The sequence below is a fragment of the Centroberyx gerrardi genome, chromosome 8 (genome assembly GCF_048128805.1).
Source record: "Centroberyx gerrardi isolate f3 chromosome 8, fCenGer3.hap1.cur.20231027, whole genome shotgun sequence".
Lineage (NCBI taxonomy): Eukaryota > Metazoa > Chordata > Actinopteri > Beryciformes > Berycidae > Centroberyx > Centroberyx gerrardi.
Genome location: NC_136004.1, coordinates 21,727,724 through 21,747,069, shown reverse-complemented (window position 1 = coordinate 21,747,069; position 19,346 = coordinate 21,727,724). Strand labels below are relative to the sequence as shown.

The window sequence follows — 19,346 nt, the reverse complement described above, 5'->3', positions numbered from 1 at the left end:
CCTCCCCCTGGCTCACTGCTTTCTCTCCTTCTCTGTCGTTCAGTGGCTGTATGAAAGGAGTGCCGTGTGGTCACAGGCGAGGCTGGTGGAAGAAGTCAAAGCAGAGGTAAGCACTCTCTTTCTCTCTCTCTCTCTTTCTCTCTCTTTCTCCCTGGTGTCTGTCTCTCTCTCTCTCTCTTTTTCCAGTCTGTCTGTCTGTCTTCTCATCTTCTGGGAGTGGCAGACTGACACATGAGCCGCTCTCAGATGTTAAATGTGGCATAAACTGCTTGATATGATTGTGTGCTGATTCTCATCTCCCTAATCTCTTTCCCTGACTCTCTTTTTGAATGTCACTATTTTTTCCTCTCTCTTTCTCCTCTTCCTCTCTTTTTCTATTTCTCTCTGTCTCTTTTACACGCTCTGTTTCACAATCTTTGACACCATCTCTTTTATCTCTGCCTCCTGCGCTCCACGTATATCTCTCTATTTGCTCACTGTTTCAGTCTCTCCCTCTGTCTGCCTCTCAGTGAAGTGCGGCACACAGACAGTGCTGTACATCTGTTGCGTGTCATTCTGTGCTGCTTTCTATTCCCTCTCAGATTTCCCACTGAGCCACCACGGTGTTCTTCATTGCTTTGCCTGTATTTTCTATTTCTCCCTCTCATCTGTCTGCGGGAGAATACTGCCTGTTGTCTATATGAGGCGGACCTCGACAGAATATTTGTCAAATACATGAAAAACATACAAGGAACGCTCGAATGATTGCATCTTGGAAACGACTGGTCCACTTTCGATGCTGCTTAGGTGTATGCCAAAATAAACGAAGCTCACTTGGAAGTTTTTAAAACATTTGAAACTATATGAGGATAGTATATATGTTTTTTTTTTTTTTTTTTCTGAGATACAGATTGAAGAGTTTGGGCTTGATAGTGACTGGCTGTTTAATGGAGATCTATGGTGTAGGGAGTTGCTGCGCTCCAGGCTCCGTCACTGCAACATACTTTCACTATTACTCTTTTGTCTCGCCCAGCCGTTTATGTTGATTATATATGGAGCGAGTAAGCGCTGAAAGGTTGGAATTCATGTGTGTGTGTGTGTGTGTGTGTGAGAGAGAGAGAGAGAGGGAGAGAAGGGCAGAACGAGCGATGGACTGTTTGCTTGTGTAGGGAATGTTTGTCCATTTGTACGTGTGTGTGTGTGTGTGTGTGTACGTGTGTGTGTGCAGTCTACACCCTGTCAAGGCTTGCATCCAAGTGGCTCACTGAGTGTGTGTATATGTATGCATGTGTGTCTTTCCACTTGAGCGATGGAAAGTGTGCCTAAAGTCTGTTTATATTTACTTACTGATATTGGATGTGACCACTCACTCTCTCTCTCTCTCTCTCTCTCTCTCTCTCTCTCTCTCTCTCTCACTCATTGTCACATTGTTAATGATTATTTCTCTGTTTTCCTCTCTCTCTCTCTCTTTCTGTCTTCCCCTCACACTGTTTGATCCCTTTCACTCACTCCCTGCTTCCTCACTCTTTCTCTCTACCTCTAACTCTACCTCTAACCCCCCTCCTCCTCCTCCTCCTCCTCCTCCTCCTCCTCCTCCACCCCTCCGCCCTCCTGCAGGTTGTAAAATGGATTCTCCTCAGTCAGAGCCAGGGGAAGGGCAGAAAGCGGAAGAGAACGGAGCCCAAGGTGAACTACAAAGAGGTAGGAGGCACTCTGGCGGACTGACCACCACTCTGCTGTATATAGACCTTTATCCTCTACCTCCTCTCCTCTACCTCTCGACTGTTGGAAGTGCCTCTCTCTCTATTGGAAATCTCTCTCCCTCTCTCTCTCTCTCTCTCTCTCTCCCTCTCTCTCTGTTTCTATCTCGGCCTTTTGCTCAGACCTGAAATATCTTTGAATCTCTTTGAAATGTCTCGTTGAATTCTGAAACCTCTTTCTATCAGTTAAGTGTGGAAGTAATATCTGTAAATGCTCAATTATTTTTTATACCGGTATGCTCAAATGTGCTACTTTGCTTTGCATAGCTGTGATTTTTGAACAGTATTTTTATTTGTCTGACTACACAATTATCCCCAATGCTGTTTGTGTGTTGTGTCTGCCACGACAGAATAGCCTGTACTTGTTCTAGTCTGTGTTTATGTTGTGCCCTCCGCCCACATATTTAAGAGCTTGTATACATCACATACTCTCTAATGTGTATGTCTGTGTCTGTGAGTGTGTGTGTGTGTGTGTGTGTGTGTGTGTGTGTGTGTGTGAGAGAGAGAAACACAAAGGTCATGGTCATTGTGTGTGTATGTGTGGGAATGTGTCTGTGTTTATGTCTGTGTCAGTTTGTGTACCTTTTGTGCGTGTTTGGCCAAGGTCAGGGTTCAATTTCAGGGGTCATAGGAAGTGAGAGGGGTGCGTGCGTGTGTGTGTGTGTGTGTGTGTGTGTGTGGTGTTAATTAGGGCTCTCTAGGGATGGCTAATCCCCTCCACCCACTAAGTGACACACACAAATCCACACACACACACACACACACACACAGACACACGCCTGCATCATTAATGAACACACACTGATCTATAAGCCACAGAGGGCCAGAAGTCATTAGCAAGAGTAGAGCAGCTTTTATATATCAGTCTCAATGTGCTCAAATATTGTAAACCATAGGAAACATTTTCAAAGGTTCTCATCTTTTTATAAATTTCATGGCATGAATAAGTTAGGCCAGCGCCCCTGGGTGTCTTTGAAAGCTGCAGAATATAATTTGGGAAGGAAAAACAAAATACTTGATTCATTCATTGCCAAAAATATACAATCAAAGACTTTTCAGGGGGTTGAGTTTTTTCTTCAACACTCCACACCGCAGCTTTGAACAGAGATAGTGAAGCTTTATTCATAAACAAAGATATTTAACATAAAATTGGCCCAATATCCAGAAGGTATTCAGCATGAAACCTTGCACGCTATGTTGGAACTGGATTAGATTATCCCAATTCCTATGCTTTAAATTGGAGTGCACCGTGGGATCTGAATGAAATGCCTGCAGAGTCCGTGTAGCCAGTGCAGACCCTTCAACCACCTGATACTACCGTCTGGCATATTTACGACACACACACACACACACACACACGCAGACACACAAATACACTTACTTCTAAGGGGCAGCAAAAGGGCCTCTTCCTGTGGGGGGAGAGAGTGCTGAAATCAGCCTCATGAAAGAATAGCCAATTACTGTCCACTTGGCCATACACAATAGTGAGAAAGAGAAGGGAGGGACGAGTGGACGGACGGATGGAGGGAGGGAGAGGGGGATGTAGGGGTGGGGGTGTGGGAGGTCAGCGTTTGAAGTTACACCATAAAAGCCATCCTGAAAGGAAACACGAAGTGACCCCCCCCCCCCCCCCCCCCTTCCATCAACCCCCTCTCCTCTCCCCTCTCTCCCCGGCGGCCCACCCCTCTCCTCTCCTCCTCCTCCTCCTCCTCCTCTTCTCCCCTCCCTCGCTTTGTTTCTGTGTACAGAAAGTGCCCCTGGATGGACCAGGTGTATTTTATATTACTGCTTCATGTACTTCAAACGCCACAGCCCCATTTCCCCTCTCCCCTCCTCTTCGTCCCCTTCTCCTCCCTCTCTCTTCCCTCCCTCTGCCAGCCTGTTGCAGGCCTATAAATCACCCAGCAGACCCGATCTGAAAACAGAGGAGGAGAGGGAAGAAGGGGAGGGAGGGAGGGAGGGAGGGAGGGGGGGGGGATTGAAACACAAGAGATAGCAAAGAAGAACGAGAGAAGAAAAGGTTGGGTGAGTGGATGAAAGATGAATGAGAATGGAGATGAAGATACAACTGGAGCAGGGAGAATGAAATATGAAAAAACAATAGCCTTTACTTCCGTTGGGCATTTTGCTTCCCTCGTAGTACGTATTTTGTTGAATTCAGATGGGGATGGAAAATGGTGCAAGTGCATCTAAGCCACACAGCGATGTACATGGCTGGGCGGAAACAATAGAAAGGGAAAGGAAATAGCAGAGGAAGCCCGAGGAAGGAGAAGAGAGGGAATAGGTGAGGGAACGAGAGACTAGAAAGAAAGAAAGCGGGGAAGAGGGAAAAGGTGAAAAGAGCAAAACAGAAAAGGTAGAGAAGAAGAGAGAGCAGGAATATGTAACGCGGGATTGAAGAGAGAGAGAGAGAGAGTGGTGGAGGGTTAGAGGTTGATGATTGGGAATTCCAGGAAGGTAATGAATCTGTTGCAGATATTTGAGGAAATGAAGAACGGAGTGTATATTTAAAGAGAAACAAGAGAGAGAGAGAGAGAGAGAGAGAAGCACAGGAGAGAAGAAATATTACAGGACTGGACAGATGATGTGAGAGGGGAAAGATGGAGAGGGAGGGGATGGAGGGAATAGAGAAGGAGGTAGGACTGTTAGCGGGCTGGAATCAAGCTGAGCCAGGGTAGCATTTAGCACTAATGACATCATGGATGATTAGGGAATCTACACACACACATACCCCCCCCCCCACACACACACACACACATACATACACCTATAGAGTCACACGTATACACAGTGGAAAGAGCCAGACACCCCCTACTGAGAAAGGCCTGAGATCTGGTCAATTTAATAGAGCCAAAGTTTATTACCTCCTTCCCCTCTTTTTTTTTCATTTCTGTGTGTGCATGTGTACGAGCGCGCGTGTGCACATGTGCGCCCACAGGAAAGAGGGAGAGAGCGATTGAATGTGTGTGAGCATCTTAGCGAGTGCGCAGGTCTTGTGCAACTGTGTGTGCGTGTGCGATGAGCGTGCATGTGTCCGGCGTGTGTGGAGAGGTCTGTAGAGGGATATTAGTCACGCTCGCGTGGTAATGGGCCTCATTTTGCTCTCATTTTCATCTGCGGTCTCCATAATGAGAGGGTCCGTCTGCCCCTGCCGATCAGGACAGGAAACCCTGTAGGGGAAGGGCAGCGAATGGCGGGAGACCTTGGCCAGCGTTTCTGGCATTGAAACGCTCCTCTGCTCGTTAAAGATGCAGTTTGTTAGATGTTAAATATTAAAATGTATCTGAATTCTTATCAGTCAATGGGGAACAGTCAATGGAGCTCCTCTCTAAAATGCCTCAAGATAATCAGTAGGTAGTTTGCAACAATTTCCCATATGACCTATCCAAAACTTTCTCATTTACAGAGTCTGAACCTCCAACTTCATAAAATCCCCGGCCTGCAGAATGGGTTTAATGGCTGACATATGCAGATATATGCAAAATAAAATTATTCTAATTTTGACAAATGCAGTGGTCAAATGGCAGTTAGGTCGATTTCCACTGCAAATCAGACTGCATAACACATTTGAGAATACTTTAAATGCAAGTTTAATATTTTGCCCCGGTAATTTAAAGTAGTTTAGTTAAGTTAGTAGGTTAAATCACCTCCATTCCTGAGTGGTTAGGATCAATATGATTCTGTTCCACATATCAAATATATACTCTATGAAAGTATGTGATATACCTAGTGCCTGTGGTACGGGAGTGATAGGGTTCTATATATAGATAGTGTTTACAATGCTTTTCCTGTGGAAAAACAAATCCGGGAAGTGGTGTGGTCCTGAAGTCTTTCTTACTGAGAATGTTCAATACCAAAATATTAGTGCTCTGCCATCTTTATCCCTCTGAATGTAGGCCTACACAATAATGGTCTTGTGATAATGATTATTAATCACTACTAATACAATTCTATTATTTTACTGCATATTTGGCATCTTCTATTGGAATCTTTAATATTTTCAACTACACTTGACAATTTGAATGAAGTGCGCAATATTAGCCATTTGCCAATATTCTATGAGTATTAATTGTATAGGCTAGAATCGCAATATATAATTATACACAATTAAGCCGTATTAGAACCCCCTGCAGAGATCCTACAGAGGTTCAGGCTCGGAGCGATTTCTCAGAGCAGGGATCTGTCTGTATGTGCCATGATAACTTCACAGATAGAGAATAGGTGGAGGATGAGTCAGCCACCATCTCAGTGTCATACTGTCACCTCATTCACACCTACATGGCAATCTGCACCGTCCTGGCCGGCGGTACAGGTTACCGTGACAACATGTACCACCAGTTCTGTCCTTATGGTCGAAGAAATGTCAACAACAGCAGCTTTTTGGGAACAAACTGTTTTTCTGATCCAGACACTTCACAGTGGCAGGTGTTGAAATGGTCAGATCTGGAGGCAACATTACCAATATATATCTACTCTAACTTTGTCCTCTCATTTGAAATCCAACTCAAGTATCGTTTTAATATTGCACGAGTTAGGGGGCATATCTCTAGTTAAAGCTGGTTATTATGGTGTTGCTGGAGCAAGGCTGGTCATCAGGACCTAAAAGACCAGAGGTAGTTTTGGGACAAAAAATGACACATACTGTAGGATGATTTTTTAAATACCTAATTTGATGGAGACAAAGTGCACCTCCAGTGAGTCTAGATCACACTTCTTTGTATTGCAAACGTTGTACAGTAGGAGCTTAGGTCCACCACAGGGAAACGGACACTATCCAGCTGCAAGTAGTGTTTCAGGTTTCCAATTTAAACCACGGCGAACTGAACTGAGTCTGAACGGTTACTCTGAGATTCCTTGTTCTGCTGCTGATCCACCCATGGCTGAGGTGCAGTGTTGATGGTTCGACAGGGGAGGTAGTAGTGGTAACTGGAGCCCCTCTGGGAGGGCGGACAGTAGGGAGGGCATGATCAAAGGCCTCTTCAGTATAGGGTGGGGTTTGCAGGTGGTGTACATTATTCTGCTCTGCTAGGCTTCTGTAAGTGGAGGAGGGGAAGAAGGCAGGAGAGCAATGTGGAAATAGTTTCGGTCTGTGTTGTTTGGGGCTTTGTAATGACTTTGATTACTGTAAATGTAGCTGGGTAGTGGGAGCTTGTTGATTTGTGAGGCGTAACATAACAGAGACAGACTGAATTGCATCCTACTCCATGTTCTGCCGACGTAGACTTAAACATATTGTTTGTGCACAAGTGTGATAAATTGCTGTTCATAATGAGAAAACTTGAGAAGCAAATTGCCAGACAGTCTTGTCTGCTTTTCCTCTCGCGGTGTCTGTCTCTTCCTCTCGTTGTTTAGAGTTTGACCGATACCCATGAAATAAAGCATATCCGTTTAGTAATGGTGTTTTTATGGTTTCTGTATTCTTGTTGTTTACTTGGATACACTCGCGCATATTTGGCCATGCTGACTCCACCTCTAAGCAGTGTTGGAGAGGAGATCATCACACATCTGGTTTTCCTTCATCTCTGTTTTCCTCTATCTAGTGCGCTGTCTTCTGGTTTATAGTGTCCTCCCCCCTTCCTTCTCTCCTACTTTATCTCTTACACATTTTCTTACCCTCTCTCTTTCTCTCTCTCTCTCTCTCTCTCGCTCTGTGTGTGTGTGTGTGTGTATGTGATTTATTGGCAGTGAATCAGGGATGAGGGAGTATTTAGGAGGAGAGATGGGTACATTCAGGGAAATGGCTGTTTCCGGCCAGACTTCATCACATCAGGACGGGAAATGGTCGGAAGAGGAGTGTGTGTGTGTGTGTGTGTGTGTGTGTGTGTGTGTGTGTGTGTCCCCGTGTTCGCGTGCGTGCTAACTGCACTGTCTGCTCCAATTTCTCCAGCATCAGGCAGAGTGGAGGTCTGCTAAAGAATGGGTCCGCTACCGGGAGCCGCGACCCCTCAATTGTCTTCCTTTGAATAAAAATGGAACCTGACTTTTGCGGGACATTTGGCCACACACACACACACACGCGCCGTACCATCAACAGCACACGCACAGAATCAAAATCCTACTCCTTCACATAATGATATTTAAATCACAGTATGACCTGTTGAGTTCTATTCCTTTTCCTTTTCCATCACATCTTTTCTTGTCTTTCTCAATAGCTGGTACAAAATGCTGAAGGAGGGTGAACTTCCTACTGTGTATAATATAAATCGACTATCAGCAAGTTATTACTTTAATGTAAAAATCTGTGACATTTTCATATAAATAAATGTCTGTTCTTTTACTCTATTGCCGATTAATACAGCACAATAGTTATTCAACCTATACCCAGTTTATGAAAGCTTTTTCATTTGCGTTGGGTGAAAAATCCTCTGGCGCACATGAAGTGATGTGTTTTATGGTCCAATACGGTCCAGTATTAAGGAGTCCAGAACCTTCTTAGGCTTCCAGTGACTCCAGCGTGTACTTCCTTGAACATTTTTGTTGCTAAGCAGGATTAGCATGATAATTAGCACTAATTCTGTTTACTTACAGAAAGAAATTATTTGTTGCTGGGATCAAAAAATATGATATTAAACATTATCCCTGGAAGCTGTGGATATGTTAGAGGTTCAATTTGATTTCAACGGCTTAAGTTTCAGAAAGTTTCACAGTTTCAGAAGCAGTTCAGAGGAAGGTCTTCAGGTGCGTTCTTTGAGGTATTTATAGTATGTTTGCCGGTATGCAATGAAACTGCCAGAATTTTGACATGACGCTCTAGCCATGTAACTGCAGCATTAGTAAGGTCGTCACAGGTGTGTGGTGGAGAGGCCATAGCGTGTGTTCATGCCGTGTCTGGCTCTGCGGTCACATGTCGAGTGCCAATAAACGTACGCACCGTACTCTCCCCATGACCGATTGGTCCCGAGCTTCAGGAGCGTCTGGGGAGGGGTGGAGGGAAGAGACAGACGGGGGAAAAACAGCAAGACGGCAGCAAAGAGTCATGTGCTTTCTATTATACGCATGCACTGCCATTCATAGACAGACAGGACACACACACACACACACACACACACACACACACACAACTACAAGAGAGTGGATTACTGCATTCCTTTGAGCACACCGGAATGAAAGATTCCTTAAGGCTCAGCTCATGTGAGGTAGGACGGAGAGAGAGAGAGCACGAGCGAAACAGAGGGGGAGAGAGAGAGTGCAGGACACCGAAAAACAGACAGCAGAACAGAAGCAAAGACGGAGAGAGAGAGAGAAAGACAGAGATACAGATCAATAAAAAGTCTGTCTCTGGCTTTGTCATTTTCTGCAGTATCTGCTATGAGAAGTGCTGACCAGGAGGAAACGGCTGCATGGGAATCAAGGGATCAGTGTGGCAAACAACAACTGTTTGATTCACCCATCTCACACATTGGCTGCACATCAATAAGCTGTTGATTTAGCATTACGCGCCAAGGAAACTTTGCAGTCTGAGTGTGCGCGGGCGTGCATAATGTATGCTATGAATGCTTGGGTCTGTACATGTGTTTTGTGACGAACTTGATCTAATAAACCATAAATCCAGCACACGGACACACACACACACATACAGTACATATATACGCAGCTGTATATAGCCGCATGCTTTATTACCCTGGGTAATTGGTAGTGCTCCTTCCACTTTATCAGACTCCAGAGTTTAGCCTGTAAAAGTCATGGCGTAATATTACAGGATATTGCTGTCTAAACGGGACTGGAAGTGAAATCCATGCCTGCGTCTGTGCATGTGTGTGCATGTATGTATCTGTTCGTTTTTATAGTAGTAATATGGAATAGACAGTGCTGTGGTTTAACGATCCCCTGACTGAAGCGTGTAGCAAGTTCCCATCAAACACATTCAAATCCCGTTGTCTAACCTCAGAAATGCGCGGACGTCATTCAGAAGATCAAGCTATTTTCTGCTTAAATAAAAATTCTCAAAATCGGACTTTTTGTAGATCCGAGGTTCCGGACAGAGGGAGAGAGAGCGAAAACTGTTTTGTTAGTCCCTTTTGATGAGCTGGAGAAAAAGAATGAGGTAGGAGAAAATTAGAATGTAACAGCAGGGCAAGTGTGAGAGACGGGGAGATTTATGTGGAGAGATGGGGGGGGGGGGGGGGGAGTGGAGAGAGAGGAGATGGCTCCATTTCCATTGTGTTAATGAGGGAGGGAGAGAGAGAGGAAGAAAGTGAGAGAGAGTGCCAGGGTGTATTTGTCTCATTTATCACTCAGCAGCAGCTCTGTTTTCGGGGTCATTTGAAGCTCACAGCCTGTCTCATCTCGTCCGGGGACTCCCTGCAGTCTGTGCATGTGTGTGTGTGCATGTGTACGTGTGTGTGTGTGTGTGTGGGTAAGTGTGTGTAAACAGAAGACCAGTGAGGGTTGACAATGCTGACAAGCTATTTGACGGCAGGCATAGCTGCTCAGAAATACCACTTCGGGCTTCATGACTCTCAGGGGAACATGCACCCGTGTATGTACACACACACACACACATACACACACACACACACACACACACACACTTGAGGTGGTGAGGTGGGAGATGGGGTGGGGAGATGGGAGGGGTTGGGAGGTTTGTGTTATACAGAGTGAGAGTAGCTCCAGCAGGCTTTTCACTGAAGTGGTCAAAAACACACACACACACACACACACAGAGTCATACAGACACATACAAACACACACACACGCACACTGAATCCCAGAAGCATTTGAGTGTCATTAAAGTGCAGCTGTGTTTGTCTTTCCAGCACACATGGAAAACACATCAGGGACAGAGAGAGAGAGAGAGAGAGAGAGAGAGGGAGAAAGGGAGAGAGAGAGATAATATAGCCTGCTGAATGTGGCCACCACAATACACACAAAACAAGCACAGAACTTCGTCATAGCACTGGCTTACACACACACACACACACACACACACAGACAGATACACATTGTTCATTTTGGAGCCAGTTCAAATACCAATTTAGACATATAATGCAGTCTTATAAAGAAGCAGTGTAGCGTGGAGGCCGCGGTGTTAAACCCAGTGACACTTTAGCCTGTTCGTTAGCGTCGAGTCATGTTCAATATGCCGCTACGCTGTAAAAAAGAGCAAGCTATTTAGTGCGGGGGGGAAATGAATCAATGCTTTTCACATAAAAGCTTATAAGGGGCTGATTTAGGCGTCACCTCATAGCTTTCATAGGTACAGTACGTAATGGCATGCGTGCGTGTGTGTGAGTGTGTGAGTGTGTGTGTGTGTGTGTGCATGTGAATGGGGTGTACTGAGTGTTAAAACATCTGTCTTTGCTGGTAATGATCGGGGAGCCGTCAGGGCCCTCAGACAGCCCTGACGCAATTAGCCTCGTCAAAACCACACGCACACACACACACAAGTAATGAGAGCTGTGTGCTACTAGGCCCATAGACGCCAAGGATTATAGAAATGCCTGCACATGAATCCAATAACTAAGTGTCTTGGAGATCTGAGGGCGTGGTGTGTGTGTGTGTGTGTGTGTGTGTGTGTGTGTGTGTGTGTGTGTGTGTGTCGGTGTTGTCACAGAGGCAGCCTGGCTTATGATGTCTTTCCTACATTTGTCGGGCTCACAATTGCAGTCATGCCATGCGGGCCGTCCCAAAAGCAGCATTGTTTTTCATTTAAGTCGATATTTCTTTCCTCAGTCCTACATTCTTGAAGAGAAGAGATGAATCGATGGTCCAAACATTACTGTATTGGTGTGGCTTATTGCCAAGTACACGCAAACACACACACACGCACAAAGAGTTGTAGACGCCTAGACTGATCCATGATACCACACACACAGATGAAAGATATACCAGTTTCAAGCCATTCACTGTGTTCCACACACGGACTAACAGCCCAGTAAGACTGAAATGATTTCTTTGAAGCTCATTTTCTTCCAATTACAAAGGAACTGAAGATAAAACTGAAAATAAAAGAAAATAGAGACAGAATGATTTGTAAATCTTTTACAACAATTCGATGTTGTGATGAAAAGGCTGTGTTCTTAACAAAGCCAGAAGTTGTATTTATTTCACACTGAGAGGGATGACAACACAGAATTACCGCCTTCACTGGCCAGATTCTGGTGTAATCTGGTATCTAAGACAGTCAGACAGACAGAAGTAAAAACCCTGCAGTCCTTGCCAACAGCCACACTACAGGCGACAGCCTCAGCTCCAACCCCAGCCTGCTCCCCATTCCAGGATATCATGTGTTGCTAGGCTGGATGTGGTCTTTCACATTATGTCCTAGGAAAAAGACAGAAAGTGTGTCTCCCTGGAGAGAGAATGGTTTTAATGCAAAGTAAACAACAAATTTAAAATTTCTTTCCATCTGTCTTTTTCCATTGTTGTCGTCGCTGTTTCTCTCTCTCAATCTCCTTCATCTGTGGTGTTTTCTGTCATTCTCCCTCTTGTTTCTGCCTCTTTTTCGTTCTCTTGTTAGTGTGTGTCTGTGTGTGTGTCTGTGTGTGTGTGTGTTCCTTTCTCTCAGCTCATCTTGCTCCTTCTGTCTTTGCGATGGTGCGTGACTCCACGGCTGTGTGTGTGTGTGTGTGTCTGTGCAGCAGATATCTGGGCTTAGTCCATCCCACATACCTCTGTCAGCTCAGACTGCTTAAACCCAGCCAGCCTGGAGTTCACACAGGAGACAACACACACACACACACACACACACACACACATACTGTACACGTACATGTACACACAAAGAGATGCACAAACATGTCTCTCTGTCTTTGCTCGTCTCACTGACGCACAAAGACGCCCCGGTGCGCGCACACATGCAGAAAGACTCACATGTGCTCGCGCTCAGAGCCACATGGAATCCATAGTGTGTCTGCCATCCTGTCTAAAGTGCATGTCTCTCATTTTACCTCCTGTCAGTGTGGGGACAGCCAGGAGGAAGAGACATCCCCCGCTCTTCACTCGTTTTTTCCTCTCTCCCTGCACATGGCCTTTCTCCTCTGCAGCTCTGACTGTCTGTCTCATTTTCTCTCTCTCTGCCTCTTTCTGGCTCTCTTATTGTCCCTTCTGCTGCCTCTCTCTCTCTCTTCACTCTGTCTCCTTGTTCTGTCTCTCTTTCTCTGTCTCTGTTTCTACCTTTCAGCAGCAGTAGATGCTATCTCTCCACAACGGAGGTCATCACCGGTGCATGTTTGTGTTTTACCCCTATTGCTTTTGTCATGTAGGTAAACCCGTCTTGAATCGAGGAATTCTAGTGGCTTGTTTGCGTGTGTGTGTGTGTGTGTGCGTGCGTTCCTGTTTCTGTTTTACAGTGTGTATGCTGACATTTAGAAACCCAACGCCTATGAAATGGCATGGTGAAATTGCTAACACTCTATTGCGTAAGCTGGTAAAAGTTTGCAACCCTTCGTCTGTGTGTGTGTGTGTGTGTGTGTGTGTGTGTGTATACTAGTGTGTGCGTATGTCTGTATCACTTTGTGTCACTGAGTCTCTGTCTGTGTCTCATTAACCCCAGTGATTATTGTAATCAAGAACAGTACCCAGCACTGATAATATTTATCCACGACCCTTAACGGCAACTGCGGTGTGACTGGTGGGCACTGTTGTTTTTTTTTTGTTCTCTTTTTTTCCCAGGGATAATATTTAGCCGACCCCTAGGCTGCTCTCACCCTAACAGGATCAGGCCAGAACAAATGACATGAGGAAATTAAACCTGGGTGCTCTGCTATTTCCAGCCTTAGTCACACTTCATACTTTTACGTGTTGAGGGAGTGGGCAATTCAATATTTGTGAGAAATTGAATGTACTGTGCGTGTGTGTGTGTGCATGCGCATAAGTCCAAATCAAAGATACACAGACACACATAAGGCGCGCGTTTGTCTCTCTGTCTTTCCGTCCATCTATTGTAACACAAAAAAAACCTGTGTGTGTGTGTGTGTGTGTGTTTCTGTACCTATGATTAGATGCTCTAAAAGGTAACTTTTTTCAGATTCAAGGTTGAAGGTAGTGCTTGAAGCCTCTCTTTCCCTCGCCCCGCCATCCTCCTCCACCTCTTTTCTCCATCATCCCTCTCTCCTCACCTCTCTGTCTTTGTGCAAGCTGACCTCCAGCTGTGTGGATGTGTCACTGTAGTACTCATGCAGCAGATTTTCTCTCTCTCCGTCTCCCTCCCTCTCTCTCTCACACGCACACACACGCATGCACAGGAGCCCTTTTGTTCCAGCTCCGTGTCAAAGGCCTTTCTGTGATGTGTGTGTTTGAGGGTTTGTTTGTGTCTCCATCGGGAAGGGAACAAGGGATTGTGGGAGGAGGCGAGAGGAGGAGGATGATGGAGAAAGGGAGGCGAGGGAGGCGTTCGCTGGAGACATTTAGATTTGTGGTTTGCAGCGATGCGTTGAGCGGCGGAAATTAATTAAACTTCTCCTGTTTTGGGGGGTGCGTGTGCATGTATGTGTGAATGAGTACGAGTCAGGGTTGTGATGAGCAGGAGAGAAAACATTTTAATTGCCTTAGTGATCAATGCTAAACAACAGGAACACAGAATTGTATACTACAAAAAGCCTTCTCACTCTACACTCTACAGCTCCATCAAGAAAGTGCAAATTGTGGAGACAGAAGGAAAGCTGTCCGATGTGCAGCGGTGTACCTCGGCGCCTCAGATGTTGTTGCGCGTGTGTGCTTGCGTAGAAGCTTTGGGTATGTGTGTGTTTCTGTGTGTGTGTGTGTGTGTGTTTGCCTGGTTGATTCCCCCTCAGAGCAAGTAGTCAGCCCCCACCGCAGGGCCCAGAGTGTGTATGCTTTCTCAGCTTAACCCCCGACCCCCAACCCCGCTGTGACCCCATGCTGCTTTCTGATTGGCCAGAGCCTCTGAACTTGGCGGCCGAAAGGGAAGATGGGGAAAAAGAGCAGCTACCGCGGGCTGCCCATTCTAACAACCAGCAGCTGATCAAACACACACGCACGCGCACACACACACACCTATGCACAAACCATCCATGGCCATTCACATACATGGTATATCCTGGGTTAAACGGGGATTTGTAGGCTACCCATGTAACATTTTGCCGACCCCGAGTGTGTATACATAGGGAATCACACCACTAACCATGGAAATGTTTGGAAGTACTATACTCTGCCTATTCAGCTACACAAACCACACACACTGCATACATGTACACAGCTGTGCTGGGTAACGTATCCGCCACACATACAATTGCTCAAGAACGTGTCCAACAAACACATAGCACACACTCTAGTAACACAACATGAGTGAGACAGAGAGACTTGTTTGTTTTCTACATGGATTCATGTTGACTGGCAGTGTATGGTACGTGTTATGAATAATTGTTTCCCATAACGCACACATTGATGCTGCTGAACATTTCCTGCCACTTTGCCTGTTGTTGGCGTGCGTGTTTGAGAGGAGGAGATACAGCGATGAGACAATTGATCCAGACAGCCATCCTGATTACAAGGTCAACACATCAACACCCCCCCCCCACCCATTCTCTCTCTCTCTCTCTCTCTCTCTTTCTCTCTCTCTGTCTCTCTCTCGTCTCTCTTCTCTCTCTTTGTCCCTCCGTCTCTCTCAAAAACTCTTTATAAGTTTGATTCCTCATTAGCATCATTCGTGTACACCAAGACTGATTACAGCAGCCGGATACACACACACACACACACACACACACAGATATACACCTACATCCCATTCTCTGTAGATGTTGCGGCTGTTGATTAAAGCAGTTTTCAAAATGAAAAACAGAAACAGTGAAAGTAAACGGTTAGATCGCAGACTGTAGGTCACCGCTGAGGTCATCAGTCGGCGACGGGCGCTATCTCTGAGATCGTCTTTGTGCCGCCGCAGCAGGTGTGGCATCATTACAGGAGATTATAGCAGCGGAGACAGCTCCATCTCCCATGTTGAAAGGGTAACGTGACTCACAGCACAGCTAACCTTTCACTTGTGGGCTGTAGGAGAACAAGACGCCCCATGTGTGTGTATATATACTGTACATGTGTGTGTGTGTGTGTGTGTGTGCATGCATGTCTGTGTGCTCCAATCCATTACCCAAAATTGGTTCACGAAACATACAATGTCAGTGGGCCTTATAAAGTATTTTCAGTCCTCCTGTAGCCAGTGATTGCTAAATGATATGCCCACGCTGTATGGATGTGTTTTGTTTTAGCCACTCACCATCCTCATCGCCTCCCCTTCATTACCGCTGTCCCTTCCACTAAACACCCACACACATGCATCCGCACACAGAGGCTCGCTATGAGAGGGGCATTTTGCTTACATGTGATCTATAATTAAATAAAGTCATCTGTTTGTGCCTGGGAAAGGTAACCTTGTATCAGGACTCAATCTGCTCGGTAGATTGAGACATTAACATTGCACTAACACCTTCCATGTCTTGGCGTCATTATCCTCTGTTAGGAATGCTCAATGGGTTACCTATTAGGGAAGAATATGGCAGAGCGGTAGAGAGAAGGGCGCAGGGATTTCAGGGCACTGAATGTCCGCTTGGCACCGTTTAAAATGCCCAAGTTACGAAACATTTCCTTGCATCTCGGCAGTATGCGTATAGATGATGCATCTGGTCTGGACTCTTTAAAGCAGCCAAGAAATCCATCGACTAGTACATTCGAAACAACATTTCGATTTTTTGCTCCTTTGTCATTTCATGCCTGACCATCTACCCCACTTTGCCGTGAGACTGAGAGCAGTTAAAGGCTAATTAAAAGCATTTGTGATGCCATTTGGGCCGCCGTGGTTGTCGAGAGAAGCGTAACAGCTGCTTAGTGTACTGTGCAGCGGTGGTTTCTCTCCTGAAGACCCGAGCCTGTCGGTGCAGTTACAGCAGATGAGAACGTCGGGCCTTTAAATCGAGGGTAAAACAAAGGAGGACAGAAAGAGATAAAGAAAGCAGGGAGGGGCTTTTTCACTTGGAGGAGCCAGACAAACAGATCGGACCAGTGAAAGGAGGAGTGAAAAGGAGTTGGTATGGAGACAGAGAGAGAATCAGAGAGGGGAGCAGACGGTGATGGAGACAGAGGGAGAGGGAGAGAGAAAGGGAGGGATTTGTGGGAAAGAAAGAGTGAAACCTAAGTACCTGAGGCGTGGGCTGAGGCCTTTAGCTGCTGGTGCCAGAATGTGTTTTTACGAGCCTGCGGTCAGACAGAAATAAAAGGCAGCCGAGCGACTGAATGGCATCACACACACACATTCGCGCGCGCACACACACACGGTTCAATGGCCTCTCAGAAATCACAGTTTGGTTTAATAATGTCACAGTTATTCAGTGTCTCCAACCCCCATAATGCAGTGTGACTGAACAAGCATTCTGAGACACCGCACTCTCCCCGGCGGAAAGGAGGGAGGGAGGGAGAGCGGGAAGAGAGGGGAGGTAAGGGAGGAGAAGAAAGCATTAGCAACACCTCTGTATTCCTTTTTAAAGGCGCCAGGGGGATAGAAAGAGGTTCTCTTATGTTCTTTGGAGTCATTATTTGGATTTTATGGTCAGTTAGCTCAATAGTTGACTTTTTCACACATGCTCCCTTTTGCGCTCTCTCTGACTCTCTTTTGCTCTTGCTCTCATTTTTCCTTTTTCTCTTTCCCCACTCGTATAAAGTTCTTTGTCCCCCTACCTCCCTTTTTACGTCTTAGAGTGACTTACAATGAGTATAATAGTAGGATAAGCTTCAATTCATAGATTACCATCATAACAAGCAACCAAAAGGAAGGCATGCCAGCGTCGGAGCCATCATGCCCCGACAACATTCCTGTGACAGAAGTGCTAGAAAACAAAAACAAATAAGAGCTGAGGAGGAGCGGGAATTCTTTTTCTCGCAAATTACTGCGAGTAGAGGCGGAAATGTGAGAGAGAGAGAGAGAGAGAGAGAGAGGATACAATTCGGTGCTGAGAGGGCGACATGAGGTACTTCCTGAGGAGGTGCGGTGGAAGATGGGGAGCGACCGGAGTGGGAATTCACAAACCAATTTGGGTGTTTTTTTTGCGTGCGGTGCTTGCGGTGGCGCCGGCGATGCAAGTTGAGATAATAGAGCAGTCGCTGACGAGAGGTAGAGAGAGAGTAACAGGTCACAAATGGAGAACACGGCCCTCCTCAGCGCAGACGGCGTCGAGACGGCGGGGGATAGACGGAGAGAATGAAAATCTCACCGAACAAATCGATACCGTCGACACATAAAGGCGTCACTCCTGCATAGGGACACGGTCTCTCTCTCTCTCTCCCTCACAAACACATTTACTGTACACATCGCAGAGTGCGGCGCTCTACTCGGTTGCCATGGAAATAATGATCAAGTGATGGAGTGTTGGAAGGAGACTGAAAAAGATTTACGATTTATAGATTTTTTTTTTTTATTATTTAGGCACCCCTTTCTTTCATGTTTCAGGAGAGAAGGACGGAGCGGACGGAGTCAACAGGGACACACACATCTATCAGGAACTATTCAGTAGCAACTCTTAAAGGTATAATACGTAACATTTCCGCATTAAAATATCTAAAAACGACTAGACCTATGTTATATATTTTGCTGAGTTGTGTACTTACATTATCCCAAATGTTTCCCAACAATGTTCAAACCCAGAGAAATCCGTAATTTTATTCAAGGTAGCGGTGCGTTTCATTTGGTCGCCTGTCAATGGCGTCATATCCCCTTTACCCCCGAACTTCCTGGGAAACACAGGAAACACCAGCTGATACGTCAGAGTGAGGAAGGAAGTCGGCAAACTAGCTGTTGTTTTTTTCATTCTATTGTTTTTATTACTCACTCATGATGGATCACGATTATTCATTCCCGTTTGCTGCGCGTTCTGTCCCCGTAAAAAAACTCCCATGATCCCACGCTACTTCACGACGTCATCAAACTACGTCTTTTGTTATTGTTTTGATTGAGAGACCCCTAGCGGCAGAAATGACATACTGTGCATTTAACTCTTCCTTTATCACAGTACCATTAACGTTAAGGTTAGAAATCTCCTCACTATAAAGCCTCTATTGATGCTGCGTGTGTGTGTGTGTGTGTGTGTGTGTGTGTGTGGGTACACATACTGTACAAAAGGCTAAAGAGCATTCCATTCATTTTGTGCTGTAAGAACACGTTATACAGCAGCACTGGCATGACTTGTTGCATACTCGCATACACCCACACACTGACACGGTCATACACACACACACACACACACACACACACACACACAAGGGCAGTTCCTCATATTAACTCTCTGCATCTTTCTCTCCATGTCTGATTTCCTCCAACTCTCCCAGTCACATCGGCATAGTATACACAACAGTGCACACACACACACACACACACACACACACACACGCGCAACCATATTTTATTTCATATATATTTTGGGGCAGACTTAATATCCTGTGTTTACTAAACATGTCAGCAGCTTCCTTCACCATTGTGCTGTTGGCTGTCAGTCACTGTTGCAAACGGTCTATTTCTCTGTGTGTGTGTGTGTGTGTGTGTGTGTGTGTGTGTGCGTGCGTGCGTGTGACAGCCATTGTTCTATAGAGGTTTAGAGGTCAGTGTGTGAAGGGGACATTTCAGCAGCATATTTCCCTGAGGTCCCTGTGAGGCTAGGCTCAATA

At 45.7% G+C, this 19,346-nt stretch overlaps 1 protein-coding gene across 1 annotated transcript in view; it reads left to right on the top strand.

Moving 5' to 3' along the window:
* Positions 1-19,346, top strand: part of aopep (aminopeptidase O (putative)) — a 70,515-nt gene that overhangs the window by 33,840 nt on the left and 17,329 nt on the right. Inside the window, exons 12-13 of the mRNA XM_071894787.2 lie at positions 44-106; positions 1,597-1,680. Coding sequence (XP_071750888.1) covers positions 44-106; positions 1,597-1,680 — 147 coding nt within the window. The remainder of the gene's footprint in view (positions 1-43; positions 107-1,596; positions 1,681-19,346) is intronic.